We start from the raw sequence: 14,732 nt of genomic DNA on the forward strand, positions 1-14,732 counted from the left end.
AAGCGATAATCAACAAAGCCCAGGAGCCTGGGTCACTGTGTGTTGGGGCAGCTGACTCCATTCACATCAAACTAGTGCACCTGGAGCACAATTATTGACTGCAAGTTGCCAAGGAAAGGTAGCATTGTGCAAGAGACTGCAAGGGTGGAGAGCAACTAACTCAGGAGCCTATGTCAAAGAAGAGGGTTGGAACTGTTCCGCCACTTCCTGACAGATTTAAACTACCTGAACCTCGGCTTCCTCCACCAGAGAGGTGGAGACAATGATTCTGGCCCCCCACAGAATGCCGGCAAGATTCCACAAGCTCTTGAAGGTGAAAACGCTTGGTCAACAGTAGCCAAGGTGAGTTACAGTGTTTGATGTGTTCTGTTTAACAAGACTGGAAAGTAGGCTATACATTTTTGGATATTTTCCAACAATATGGGGAAAATAATAAAAAGGTGTGGTATGGTCATGCACCATATAATGACATTTTGGTCCAATGACAGACCACACATACGAACAGTGGTCCCATAAGATTATAAGGTAGCAGCGCTATATAGGCATAGCATTTTTAAAAATCTTTTATACCATATTTCAAATTGTACCTCTTCTATGTTTAGATCTGTTTGGATACACAAATACTATTGCATTACAATTGCCATTGTGTTACAGTACTTAGAATAGTAACAAGCTGTACAGATTTGTGGCCTAGGAGCAACAGGCTATACCATATAACCTAGGTGTGTAGTAGGCTGGACCATCCAGGTTTGGGTAAGCACACTCCACAATGTTTGCACAATGACAAAATCACCTAGCAATGAAGTTCTCAGCATGTATCCCCATGGTTAAGTGACCCATGACTGTACTTCAAGGGTTAAGTTTCATCATCCAGAAACTTCCCTCTTGCAGATCCCCTCAGGAAGCTGATCACAGGAGCCATGACTAACTGCCAGCCTCTTGGCCTTGCTACTAGAATATCCACCTGGTTCACCTTCTGCTTAAAGGTTACCCATGATCTCAATCCACATGTCTAATGAGACCAAGGACAGGCAGAGCAGGACAGTACAGATAAGGGCAGTAGGGGAACAAGCAGGTGAGGAGCTTGGGGGTGGGACTCTGGGGTCCAGGGTGGGCTTTGGAAACAGCTGGATGCAGGTTTTAAAATTGCTCTGCTGCTCATTCACCAGGGGGAACCCTGAGGCTCCATTGTTTTCTAAAGCAAAGGAGGGCTATGATGTCTCCATGAAGGAGCGTTGTGAAGATGAAAGGAGCCGACCTAGGGAGGGTGCACAGCGCCATCTTGGGCATGTTCCACTGGACCAAAGGTGACCAGAGGGAGCACATGAGCTTTTGTGGGGAGGCTGTGGTCAGGAAAGGGCTTCACGGAAGAGGTGGCTTTTAAGATGGGCCTTGAAGGATCAGTCAATTTGGCTTAACTTCAAGGAAGGGAGCAGGGTGGGGCAGGCATGAGCAAAGGCACTGGAGATGAAAAAGCTGGGGCCCATCTGGGGAGCAAGCTGGCTGCAGCCCAAGGAGAGAGCTGGAGAGTAGATCGGGACATGGCTGGAAAGGAAGGTGAGTCCACATTTCAGCTGGCAGGGCAGTGACCTCTGCCCATGTTTACTGAGATCTACTCTGGGTGTGTGCCAGACACCAGGCACTATCGGGCCCATCCTTTGAAGATACCCTCTTTATAGAAGGTTGGGAACAAAGGCAGCAGAGGCACAGCAATGGACTGGTGCCTTCCTTTCCTCCTCTCCTGCCTCCCCCTGGGGCTGGGCATTACACAACACTGGAGAGCAAAAGGCATGTACTGCTGACATTAAACAGATTCTTGATGAGGGGCAAGAATGAAAAAGCTGCGTATTTCACTGCGCAGTGTGCACTGGCAAAGGCGCGCACACGCGCGCGCGTGCACACACACACACACACACACACACACACACACGGGGTGAGAAGCCAATTTGATTCTCCAAAGGATTGCATAATTCTTAGGTGATTTTAAAATAGCTGATGAAGAATCCACTTTAATCTTTTTTGGGTGGGCGCTGAAGGGCTGAAGAGCATCGCTAAGACACTTTTGACAGAATCATTAACAAGAAATAAGCCGCCAGCACTCAGCTGCAAAACCAGCAGCTCCTAGAACCACCATCTTTTACACATTCCGAGGGCCACAGAGGCTTCCTGGATGACCAGAGTGTGTGAGGGGGTAACCCAAACAAGAGGCCTGGCCCAGCCCAAGCCCTCCTTAGCAACTCCCACGGGTCACAGACTTCCCTTCTGAGATGAGCAGAAACACCACGACTGACATGATCTTCACGGCCCCCAAAGAACTGCCTTGTCTCTGCCAATCACTTGGCACCTAATCGTGTCCAGCCTGTGCCTGCTATTCTACCCTGGGCTCAAACTGTATTGAAAATAATCTGATTTGTAACTCTTTATCGTGTGAAATGCATTCTCTCAACCAGACTCTGAACGTCTTGAAAGATAGTCAGAATTGTGCTCCTGTCGCAATCCTGTGTCCACATGTCTGGGACAGAACAGATAGCAAATATTTTGCCACATGCTAGATAATGAATCTTTGGTTATTTTTTTGGTTGGTTTTGGAAAGATAGCGCCTCGCCATATTGCCCATGGTTGGTCTCAGACTCCCGGCTTCAAGTGATCCTCCCACCTCAGTCTGTCAAAGTGCTGGGATTACAGACGTGAGCCACCGCGTTTGGCCTGAATCTATGGTTCTTGTATGTCTACTAAGATTATCTTCTAATGATACTGTCAGTAAATTATTAATCTGCGTATCCCATCAGTCTAGAACAGAGCTTGGCAGACAATAGTCCAGTTAAGACTTCTTTCGAAGAAATCTTAATTCCATCTTGGAAGAAAGGCTTCATCCAAGAGGTTGGGACCTGAAGGGTGAGTGGGAATTAGGCAGATGAGGGAGGGTCGGGAGGAATCTTCTACGGTCAGAGGGAGTGTGAGGGTGTGTACATGTGTGGCTGTGTGGCCAGAAACGGGCTTCCAAGCACCCATGGAGGAGCAACTCACCTTGGAGAGAATCAGAAGACATTAGAACTGGAGGGAGGGAGGAAAGCAAGGAAGCGTAGGCAGGCAAGTTTGCAGGTCTGATGGCAGAAGGCTGAGGAAGTTTCCATGTGATGGCTTCTATTTTCTCTCTGAAGAGGGCAGTAAAGGTATCTTCTAAGAGGGAGGAGGGAGGGAGGTGGGAGAGGGAGAGGTGGGGGGTTTCGCAAGCAAAACAACGTTTTGAAATAGCCATTGAGAAGAAAGGAGAGGCTGGGAGAGGTGGCTCATGTCTGTAATCCCAGCACTTTGGGAGGCTGAGGCGGGAGGATCACTTGAGCCCAAGACTTCAAGACCAACCTCAGCAACATGGCAGAACCCCATTCTACAAAAAATAATAAAAATTAGCCAGGCATGGTGGTACACGCCTGTAGTCACAGCTACAAGGGAGGCTGAGCTGAGGAGGTCCAGGCTGCAGTGAGCTGTGATTGCACCACTGCACTCCAGCCTGGGTGAAGGGGTGAGACCCTGTCTCCCCTTCAAAAAAAAAAAGGAAGAAAAAGAGGAAAGGAGGGAGAACCCAGTGGTCGGCTGGGGATGGAAGTACAGGGCTGAGGGTTTAACTGAGGTTAGAGACCTTGTGTTTCTGTTACACCAAGGTGTGTGGCTGGCCAAGACTTCTTCAGTACCCTGTATAGGTGGACTGATTTGGCTTGAGGTTTCATCAGATGGAAGGAGAGCAGGACTCGGGCAGGGAGGATCCTGTTGAGAATGCCGAGGTAATGGGCCAGGATAGGGAATACGCAGATTGATAGCGAGGGGGAAAGCGGAGACAGCAATGGACAGGAAACCCAAAGATGGTGAAAAACAGATACAGCGGAAGTGACTCAAGTGGCTGATAGTGGAAGAGATTGTGGCTGGGGACATCAAAGGAGGTGCAGATGCTGTTGATAAGATTCCCAGTGTGGCCCCAGAGTGGGAGGCTGATGTGAAAAGAGGTCAGGGAGGGAACTGGTGCTGAAAGGGCTGTACTGAGGATGGGGGCCCTGCTCCCCGCAACTCAGATACCCTAGAAGCATCCACTCAGAGTCTAGGGTTCCGAGAATCCATCAGTCCCACGGCCTCATTTTAAAACGAGGGACACTGAGAGGGTCAGGGCCTGACCCAGGGTGAGAAACGGGTTTTGAGACTAGTGGTGCTGCTCCCCGCTCCTCCATGCCCCGGCCAGGGTTCTCCCTCTCCCAGACGCTCTCCCCCAGAGAGAAACAGAGGCAGGTGACGCTAGGAAGAGGAGGAGAGAAGGAGGCCGCGGGTCCCTGTCGCCTCCAGGCCGGGCAATCCACTCCAGGCTCGCAATCCACCGACCTGGAGCTCACGGCCTCCGCCCTCCTGGCCTAGCGGCCCCCACCCGACCCCACCCGACCCAGGCCGGTTCCGGTCACGCCGGAAGCACGTGGCCCCCCACCCCGCGGCGTTGCCCGGAGACCAGGGCTGTTTACCAGCAGGACAGAGCCGGGGCGCAGGCGGCGGATGGAGCGGAACTGCTAGGTGAGCGCGGCTGCCCGATCCCGCGGCCTGCCCTTGGCCTCTGCTGGGCCTGGAAGGGGCCGGGGGAGGCCAGTCCCCGAGCCCCCAGCACATCACCAGGGAGGGCCTCCCCAGACCCAACCCCGGGGACGCGAACCCCGGGAGACGGGCGAGGAGCCTGGAGAGAAGTCTGCTCCGGAGGCAAAGCAAGCCTGGCCAGAGCTCACCTTTACCAAAATAGGGTGACTCCCGGGCTCTGCAGAAACCGAGGGACCTATGCAACCGCTTGGCCGTGCCCTCCAGGCTGGGATGTAGCGACGGGGACACAGACCCAGGGAGAGAAAAGGATGTCCCAGTCTCCGGCAGGGCAGAGACCGGAACCAGAGGGACCCACCCCCAGTCCTGTGCTCTTTCACTGAAGTCAATTCTCGCTTTCTAAACGCTCTTTCTCGCCCCTCCCGCAGATCCCTCCTCTGCCCCTTAAGCCTGTTGCCTTCTAGGGCGCTGGAACTTGGACATAATTGAGTTATCCCCACCACCTCCCTGCCCTTCTGACGCTGGAATCATCCCCAATTCTCTATCCAAACATTTGATCACTTGGTGGCTTGTGGTTCAGTGTGGCACTCTGCATAGGACAGTGTATTCTAATCACTAGTTTGGGGTAGAACTGGGAATGGTACCAGAGTTTTTTCATTCTCAGGCCAACCACCATCTCCTGTTGGTTCTTCAGAGCATTTTTATCCTGAAAGCCCGGTGGGGGTGTGGGTTGGGGGGGGCGGGATGGCAACAGATAGGATTAACTGATACAGTTTTAAAAGACCAATTCAAATGTATGTATCTTGGTATATACCAGCAGATGGTGTGTAGGTGGTTATATTTTACTGCATATACTGTAGGCTTAGATTTGGGTTGTGAGTGAAATAGGGTGGTCTGACCCTGTGGTGGGTGGTGGGCACCCTTAGAAAGCAGGAGCCCTGCTTTAGCTTCTCCCATCCACATTTCCTTCTTTCCAGTTGATTTGGTGATGAATCTTAAGGAATGGCACCTGCCCTTCTGGCAACTTCTTGGAAACAGTTGGCAGTGTTTGCTTCCTGACTCCTAGCAGGCCGCTGGGGTGCAGCTATTGTGTTTAAGTAAACAGGCCACTCGCCTATTCAGCTTGGCAGCTTGATAGATGCCCACGCCTAGATCTTGTCAAATCAGTTTGTGGTTGAGCGGCTGCCAGGCCTAGAGGTGGTGAAATGAACTGAGCAGGGATAATCACGGCTGCTGCTAGGAGTCTTCCTGGACTAAGGGTGGTGGGCAGGGTTCAGGACCCGAGGTGTGAATATAAAGGCACAGTTGGCCCAGATCCCCAAACACCTGTTTCCCCACCGCCCCATCCCTATGTGAAGGATGCTGGGGAGAGCTGGTGTTCCCTCCGTGTAACAGATGGTCCCTGTGCTCGGGAGGAGGCAGTGGGTTATGAAAGCAGGTTGGATATAATGGTTTTACCTGAAGGAGGTGTTAGTCTCTAAATAACCATGAGTGGGCTCCTAGGAATTAGTCATAATTGAGGTTTTTCTCTGAGATAGCTCACAGTCATGTTATCTTATGACCAGGGTGTCTTGAATATGACACCCCCTGAACATGGATAATTATATAGAACCAAAAGGTATAGAAAGTGCATGCACATACTCAAGTTTTACTGTTAAAAATAATCCCGCAGAGAGCCTGTGAGAACACATGACTCTCCTCATCAAAGTTGTTAAGGAAGAGGTTTCTAAGTTACCAAACTCACTGACAGTTAAACCTTCCTGAGGCATGTGTGGGTGTTGGAAGCCAAGCCTGTGATAATTCTGTAGAAGCTGTGGCAAATTAATAGCCATTCCACAAGTGGGGAGGGTGGGCCGAGAGGGGCGTGGGTTTGCCTGTGGAGCTTATCTTTGGCAGAACAGTTGGACAGTTATGACCTTCTCCTGCCATCCTGAGTGAAAGTGCAGAGCTGCTAATTGCCAGAGAAAGACTTGAGAACGAGACTAAAGGGGGAAAAACACATTCTTCACAGTTGATCAGAAAATAGATGAAATTAACAAGGAGATGGGCAGTCTTTTTTGATGCCAAAACTTTGCTAAGGGGAAGGCTCCTGAGCTACTAGCAGCCAGACTGGGTGTGAAAGACGAGGGAGAAGTGGAAAACGGGAGCGGAGAGAGACTCAGGCTGTGAGTAGAATGCAGCAGACATAGAGGCCTTTAAAAGAGGGTAGCTTTGTCCAAGATTTTGAATTGAGCAGGACATCAGGAAGATACAGGGATATTGTGTTGTGTTTGGTCCTGGTTTGAGTGGAGAGGAAGCAGATACTCCCTAAAATTAGGCAGCAGTGGTTACATGTGCAGAATGGTAAGGTTAGAATACAAACCCTGAGAGGCTCAGATTACGTTGTTCAAGATTTTGTGATGAAAGGAGTGAATTTGCAGGAAGTGCAAATCATTCTGCGGGAAGTGAATTTAAGGTAAGTAAAATGTGCAATTAGAAGAGAAGTGATCAACTCAGGATTTTTTTTTCACATGTTTTTGAGGCAACTGCATAGGTGGTAGCTCATTGCCATCCACCTCCCTGCATTTCTGTGCAGTGGACAGGGCAGGCATGAGTTTCAGGACTCACCCAGCTGGTTGACTAGGAGTAGAATCACTGAGGACACAAGGGGAAAAGTTCTAGAGCAAAACAAGGAAGGCTTTTGAACTTAGCACATAGAAAGCACTAAACAGACAACCCAAAGCAAACAACAACAGCAACAAAAAGCACTTAACATTTAATTAAGTTTCTACCATGCACTAAGCCTGGTGCTTCCCGCCTTACCTACATTATTTCATGTTATTATCCTCATGTTACAGACAAAAAGACTGATGTTCTGAGGTATTTAAGTAATACCTCTAAGATCATTTAGCTAATTTGATAGATGAGGAAAGTTTTGTGCCAGACAGGTAGAGTGATTGCCCCTTGATCAGGTAGCTAGCCAGTGGCAGAGAAGCTGAAATTGAACCCACACCTTGTGACACCCGGTCCTCTGTCGTTTGCTCCCAAATATGCTGTTTCTTGGGGACCATGAGTCACTGGAAGTCACCAGAAGGTCTTTAGAAGGGTAGGAGAGGCCAGGTCAGCTTTCGAGCAGAGAAGGCAGGAGTCACAGTGGTGGTCAGGATTCAGAGGGAGGCAGGGAGCCCAATAAGATGTCTGCAATGTTTAGGGGAAGATGGAACTGGAGATTGGGAGGAGGAGGTGCTGGTAGTAGTGTTAGTGAAGTGGCCACCAAGATGGCAATGAAAGAGGAGGTGTCATGGTTTAGCAATTCCGGGTCTGCACAGAGAAATGTTCACGCCTCCCACCAGGCTTCAGTTCATTGCTTCTGGTGGATTTAACCAGCACTCACACAGACTTTTGGTGGGAGATCCAAATACAGAGGCCCCAGGGTGCCTATCAGGTAGCTGGGAAGACAGAAGTCTGAACAGCTCAGGAGGCTGAAGCACAAGAATTGCTTGAACCTGGGAGGCGGAGATTGCAATGAGCTGAGATGGTGCCACTGCATTGCAGCCTGAGTGACGGAGTGAGACTCTGTCTCAAAAAAAAAAAAAAAAAAAAAAAAAAAAGAAAAAAAGAAATGTGAGCAGCTAGCAGACAGACAGAATGTGATGTGCTGGGCTCAGGAAGCAGCTTGTATGGGTACAGAAGACACAGGACCGGGTGTCACAAGACCTGGGTCCTATCTCCAGCTCTGCCACCAGCTGGCTGTGTGACTGTCGGGAAATCACTACCTTTCTGGCTCGTACATCTGTAGAATTAGCATGCGCCCAGAGTTGCTGTAGGACAGGGACCAACAAATGATGGCCCACAGCCCAAATCCGGCCCGTCACCTATTTTGTGTGGCTCATGAACTAAGAATAGCTTTCACATTTTTAAATCATTGAAAAAGAATCAAAAGAGAGTATTTTGTGACACATGAAAATTATCTGAAATTCAAATTTCAGAGTCCAAAAATGAAGTTTTATTGAAACACAGCAGGTTTTCTGTTTTTTACCAGAAACGTCCCCGCTCCTAAAAGAATAAGAATTAGTCCCCCACCTTAATCACGCTCTGGTGCAATACTTTTTATTTTCTTCATAGCGGTTGTTACTCTTTGAAAATGTCTACTTACTTGTGGGTTTTAACCCCTGTCTTTCCTCACTATAATAATTTACGTTGCAAGGACTTCGTTTTGCTGATCTCTCGCAAAGTGCCTAAAATAAATGAACGCATGCCTGAATGAATAAATTGCAGCTGGTGCCCCTTACTAGATGCCAGAAATTTGTGCTTATTCTGGGCACTCAGGGAGGGAATGGCTTGGATCTAGGAGTCCCCGGAAGTTTAACCCACGGTCTCCTGTTTTTTTCCTGCTTCCTTAGGGGTCTCGAGAAGCAATGGCCACAGAAGCTCCTGTGAATATAGCACCACCTGAGTGTAGCCCTGTTGTCAGCACAGCAGTTGACAACCTCATTTGGCAGCCAAATTCACTAAATATGCACATGATACGGCCCAAGTCCGCCAAGCGACGGGCAAGACCGAGTCTGCAAAAATCCCCGGGCACGGAGGTGTGCGCTCATCATATACCATCTCTGCCTCCAGCCATTCCCTATGAGTCGCCAAGCAGCCAAAAACCAGGAGCCTGTGCACCCACATCTCCAAACCAGGGAGCTTCTGATGAGATCCCTGAGCTGCTGCAGCAAGTACCCACTGGGGCTTCCTCTTCTCTCAATAAGTATCCAGTCCTTCCTTCCATCAACAGAAAGAACCTGGAGGAGGAGGCTGTGGAAACCGTTGCCAAAAAGGCCAGCTCACTGCAACTGAGCAGTATCCGGGCTCTTTACCAAGAGGAGACGGGCACCATGAAGACAAGTGAAGAAGATTCCAGAGCTCGAGCTTGTGCCGTGGAGAGGAAATTCATCGTCCGAACCAAGAAACAGGGCTCTTCCAGGGCTGGAAATCTGGAGGAACCATCAGACCAAGAACCAAGGTTGCTGCTTGCTGTCAGATCACCAACAGGCCAAAGGTTTGTACGCCATTTCCGGCCAACTGATGATTTGCAAACCATCGTTGCTGTGGCCGAACAGAAAAACAAAACCTCCTACCGACACTGCAGCATTGAAACAATGGAGGTGCCCAGGAGGCGATTTTCTGACCTCACCAAATCTCTGCAAGAGTGCAGAATCCCCCACAAGTCTGTGCTGGGCATCTCACTGGAAGATGGGGAAGGGTGGCCCTGAGTTCACAGCCACCCCGCTGAGGTCCTGGGTCTCTGAGCAAAGGAGCGTGCTTGGGCGTCGTGGCCTCCCAGGCAGCCTGTTTCAAGTGCCATGTGGACCTGGTGCAGCTGGGAAGCTTGGGACTCTCGTCTCCACTGTGTGTCCTCTGAAGCAGTGAAGTCTGTGCCTGCGCCGAGTGTGCTAAGAAGTCTCCCTTCCAGCTGTTCCATTCTCTCCACCACCAGCGTAACTGGCAAGTTACCAAGGCTGCTCCTGAAACAGCGGTGATCACGACTTCTCCTTTCCTTCTAAACTGACGGTCCTTCCAAACTGATGGTCCTTTTGGAACACCAGCTTGCCTTTACAGTGAACTGTGATTCTCTTGAAGCCAATGTTTTCCTGTCTGTATTTGATGCAGGATTAAACATTTCCCAGAGAGGATTCTAGTCTGGTAAATAACCACGGTGTAGGAACTATCTAACTGGCATTTGTGTTTCTTGCAAGTATTTTAAAGAAACAGGCTGTTGACCCCGTCTTTGGAAGTAGCCCTTTGCCATGCATGCTCAGTTTCTTAGGGATTTACTATTTGTGTGAGGTGGCATCTAAGGAAAGAATGGGTTTTCTTCCCCAAAACATCAGCATTTCTAAAATAGTCCTAAAGCTTGAAAGTAAGTTGCTTCCATGAGCATGGATTACCCAGTAGCTACTTTTTAATAGAGACTGAGTAGGTTTACAACTTCCGGTAGCTACTCTGTGGGCTGAATTCTTCCAAAACTGAGAAAAGCCAGTGCAATCTGATTTCTTTTGCTTTTGTCAGTAATGGAATCTTTTGTTTTTAAGATGTACAAACCTGTAAGTCTAAACAGGTTTGTACTGACAACCTCCTTGGCTTATCTGGGGGTAGAGCAATTGTTTTATTCCCCAGTTTCAGTGTGTTGCCCACTTCAAACATGGCGTGTCCTTTGGACCTGCGGCAGAGGTGCCTGTTCTGACTTAGAACCTCTGGGTGGGGGGTTGCCTTGGTCTCGTGTTACTTTGCTGTGCCTGTGCTGAGAGACCATGTGCCCAAGCATCTGGTTGACCGGCATGAAATACATCAGCCTGTCTTAGCCTGAGCTGCTTTGAAGACCACGGGGTCTTGTGTTTCCAACTTTGAAGTGGCGATGTGGACAATTTGCCAGTGTTCTCTTCTATTGCAAGTTCAGCCAGACTCCGTGACTCATCTGATCCCTTTTATGGCCAAATCATCCTTCAGAGTAGGGAACACTCAGGCATTCTGTGCATGTTCCCCCAGAGCATGGTCAACACAAAGTCCTGAGTTCTGGTGTGTGCCCCCGCCTCCTGGGTATACAGAGAGAAGGCGGGAATCAGGAGTTCCAGAAGCATACAAATGTGGCTACCCAAGCAACAAGCGCATCTTGTGCTCAGATAAGGTGCATGGTTGGGAGTGTTTTTTCTCGCACACTGAGGCTTAGCAGTGGAGATGGGCACCGCTGCCATTTGCTCAGAAGAAGGCTGGTCTTGTCCTAACTGCATCCCACCCTGCCCAGATCACTCTAGAATAGGTCATTTCTGAATGTTTTACAGAATTTCTTAATACCATCCTGGTTTGGTCAGCCATTCCTTTGATTGGAAAGATCAGCTGGGGCCAGTGGTGCCTCGGGCAGGCCCACACAACTGGCCACCTCTTCCTGTTAATGACCACAGCAGACAGAACTTGAGCCCAGCGCCTAAAAGTACAGGAATTTCACTTCCCACCAGGACTCGAGCACATAACTCTGTGTCTGATCTAGGAGGCTGGGGGAAGAGCCTCCCATAAAATCACACCTACTCTGTGGTAAGAATAAAATCCCACCCACCTGGGACTTGGTAATTTCTCCAGACAGGAAAGCTTTAGAAAAACTTGAGTGAAATGGAGCAAGCTTGAAGGAGTTAGAATCTTCTGTGCTTAGGGTTTGCTGCTGCTGGTGAGCTTAGAATTTTAGGGTTGGGAAAAAGTGGAAGGCATAAGCATAGAAATATTTTAGGATATTTTAGGATATGTGAATAAAGCTAGACTCAAACCATCAAAATAAACTTTTTTTTTTTGGACAAAAGATGATACTAACAATAAAAACCAACTTGTGTGAAACGGAGTCAGTGGAGAAGTGCATCTCGTATTTTAACCTAAGACTTCAGCTCCCACACACGACTGGACAGAGGGGTGTGTTAGCCTGATCTTCAGTTTTCTCATTGGGAAAGCACTTGTTCCACTGTTAGAACCAAGTCCTCCTCCCCAGACACTTCCGATGCCCACTGCAGAAGTTCCAGGGCTCTTGCCCTCAGCTTCTGTCACAGCACTTAGCTTGTCTGGATAAGAGTCACCTGAGTTTTTCCTAAACATCATTCCAAGTACTCTGATTTTGAGGATTGGCAAGAACAAACTAAATCAGAATTCAGAGTTCCTCCTGATGGCTCCACATGTTGCATTGCAGCTGAGGCCCCCTGTCCTAAATGGGCTCAAGTGGCCTAGCACACTCCTCTTGGTGGCTTTGGGTGGGTCAGCCTTGCCAAATTTGGGGTCATAGACCTCAGTTATTCATTTAACCAATGGCCATTGAGGGCTTATCCGGTGCCACACTTTGAGACAAGTATGGGTGTCCTGAAAAGAAAGTGTTGGCAAGAAAACATGAACCCACCATTGGACTCTCAAACCTTACTGAAGTCAGTGGCTATAGCTTTATCTGCAAAGGACCCCCGAGTGAGGATCCCACATCGTTACTACTGGCTCTTCTCCCCACCTTCTGGAGATGCTAAGGAAACTCTTCCCCACCTTTTCTAGTGATGGCGTGGGAACTTTGCATAGGACAAACCTTCACGATAGATTACTCCAGTATATTCCCTCATAAAGTCCAATAGGTAAATTAGTCTTGGCAGCAGAAGGAACAGCAGGAGAAGTAAGTGATTCATCATCTAGAATCCAGAAAATTTGCACCAGCAGATGGCAGGTGGTTATAACAACAGTTCTTGCCCTGAGAGTATCTGGGGACCCAGCCAACAGCCATCAAGCTAGGGCACTCCTGCGGAAGAGATGGCTTGTGAACACGACTGTGGACCCAGAGTCACCCCAGAGCTCCCATATAAAATGCTTCACAGACAGAGAAACTAAGAGCAGCCTTGGGGCACTCATTCCAATTCATAACCTTAAAGACCAGAGCCAGATCCACCCGCGTTACAAAAGCAGGCATTCGAGGAACCAAACTTTGCTTTTGTTCATGCTCTTACCTGCCATTTTAAATGGGTTTCTAATGTCAAATAAAGCCATCCTGCCTCTTGGGACAAAGATGATTCTCTTTACTTAGTTTTTAAAATAAAGTCCTCATAAGAAGTTTGGATAAAAGAGCCATGGTAAGAGGATCTACTTTTCTACCTTTTAAACGGAATAATGAAGAAAGCTGTATGAGTTTGCTTTAGTGTTAGCTTAGAAGTCATTCTGAGAATTAAGCAGGAACATCTGTTTTCTTAGTCCATTAAGGCAACACCCCACAATAAAGTTAAAAGTTCATGAGCCTATTGACTTTCATCCAGAAACCAGAACCAACCAAACCCCACCATATAACAGGGAAGGCCTGAGGTCACTTCGGAGGAGTTAGCAATCAAAGGAGAACAGACTTTTGGTGACTCAGTTACCAACACACAACACTCATAAAACTAAAATTGGGTGTTTTATTTTTTGTCTACACGGGTGGCGTGCCACTTTCCTTTCCTGATTAGAGAAGCTTCTCCCAGCCCTGACGTTCATCTGTGTGCCTTTATGTTCAAACAGTTTAGGAAGCAGCAGCCCTCCTAACAGTCGACGCGGAAGCACAAATCTCTGGAGGTATTTTTGGACACACTTAAATCCAATCCCAAGAGGCTGAACGACTGTGGTGACAAATGCCCACGGGTAAAACTGAGCAAGGCTCGTTCAGACTGTCCTGCTCAGAGGCGCCCTCTGGCTGCCGTGTTGAGGGGCTGGGGTGGAAGATAGAAGACGGAGTGCTGGAGATACGAAGGTGACCCCAGAGACAGGTGATGGTGGCTTGGGCCAGGGTGGTAGCCAGAGATGTCATGAGAGGTGGCCAGATTCTGGACATATAATCCATTTTCTTAAGGAGGAAAAAAAAGGAGGGTATTTGACAAGTTGGGATTTACCCAGGTGGACTTAGCTTGACCAATATCGCCAACGTGGATTGTTTCCGCAAAAACAAACAAGCAAACAACCACCACGCAGCAAAGCACATGGCAGGCGGGGAAAGACACTGACCAGCAGGAACACTCCTATCAAGGAAATGCATGGGTGTTTTTGGACAAAGTGTACAGAGAAAATCAAAGCTATTCATTGCTTTAATTAAGAGATAAAACTAAGGTCACTGTTTCACTTAATGTTTAGATGTAAGTTAAAAGTATCATCTAACTCTAGGGCTATGATATGACTGCTGACCAAGGTTACTTAATAAGAAATCCTTGTTCTAGTTAAATACATTGTTTATCTGTATCTCCTGTCCTTCATCCCTCCCTTTCTTGCCACCCTTCCCTCCATTTATTCCAGTCCAGCAGCTGACTGGGGATGCCTTTCTTCTTGGGAAGGCAAACAAAGCCATCATTCTGGGGCTTAATTAATAAAGCTCCTAGTTTCATAGTTTTCGTGCTCACCTCGTGTTTATATGAGGGGATCTGTGCAGTGGGGCCTTGGTCCCTTTTGTGACTGGCTAAGAGCTGCGTCTCTCTGACATTTGTTCTCTTTGATGGGAGATGTAGGTGTCATGGGTCCACTCTGGCTGGTGAGCACCTCCAGCAGACAGCCTGGGTCTGCTCTAGCCCCAGCCACCGTTAACAAGAATGGCCAGCCACCTGCAGACGAACCCTGGGAGAATGGCGGCGGTGCCCACCCTGCCAGCTGGGACATATTCTCTGGAAACTGCTGCC

The 14,732-nt window shown here is 48.6% G+C and overlaps 1 protein-coding gene across 1 annotated transcript; it reads left to right on the plus strand.

Annotated features, from left to right (window-relative positions):
• Positions 1-4,483: 4,483 nt before the first annotated feature.
• Positions 4,484-14,446, plus strand: UBXN10 (UBX domain protein 10). The gene is made up of 2 exons (XM_003271557.3): positions 4,484-4,551; positions 8,949-14,446. The coding sequence occupies exon 2, from the start codon at positions 8,964-8,966 to the stop codon at positions 9,804-9,806; it is 843 nt and encodes a 280-aa protein (XP_003271605.1). The 5' UTR covers positions 4,484-4,551; positions 8,949-8,963; the 3' UTR covers positions 9,807-14,446.
• Positions 14,447-14,732: the final 286 nt, after the last annotated feature.

This window comes from Nomascus leucogenys, chromosome 24, assembly GCF_006542625.1.
Source record: "Nomascus leucogenys isolate Asia chromosome 24, Asia_NLE_v1, whole genome shotgun sequence".
NCBI lineage: Eukaryota > Metazoa > Chordata > Mammalia > Primates > Hylobatidae > Nomascus > Nomascus leucogenys.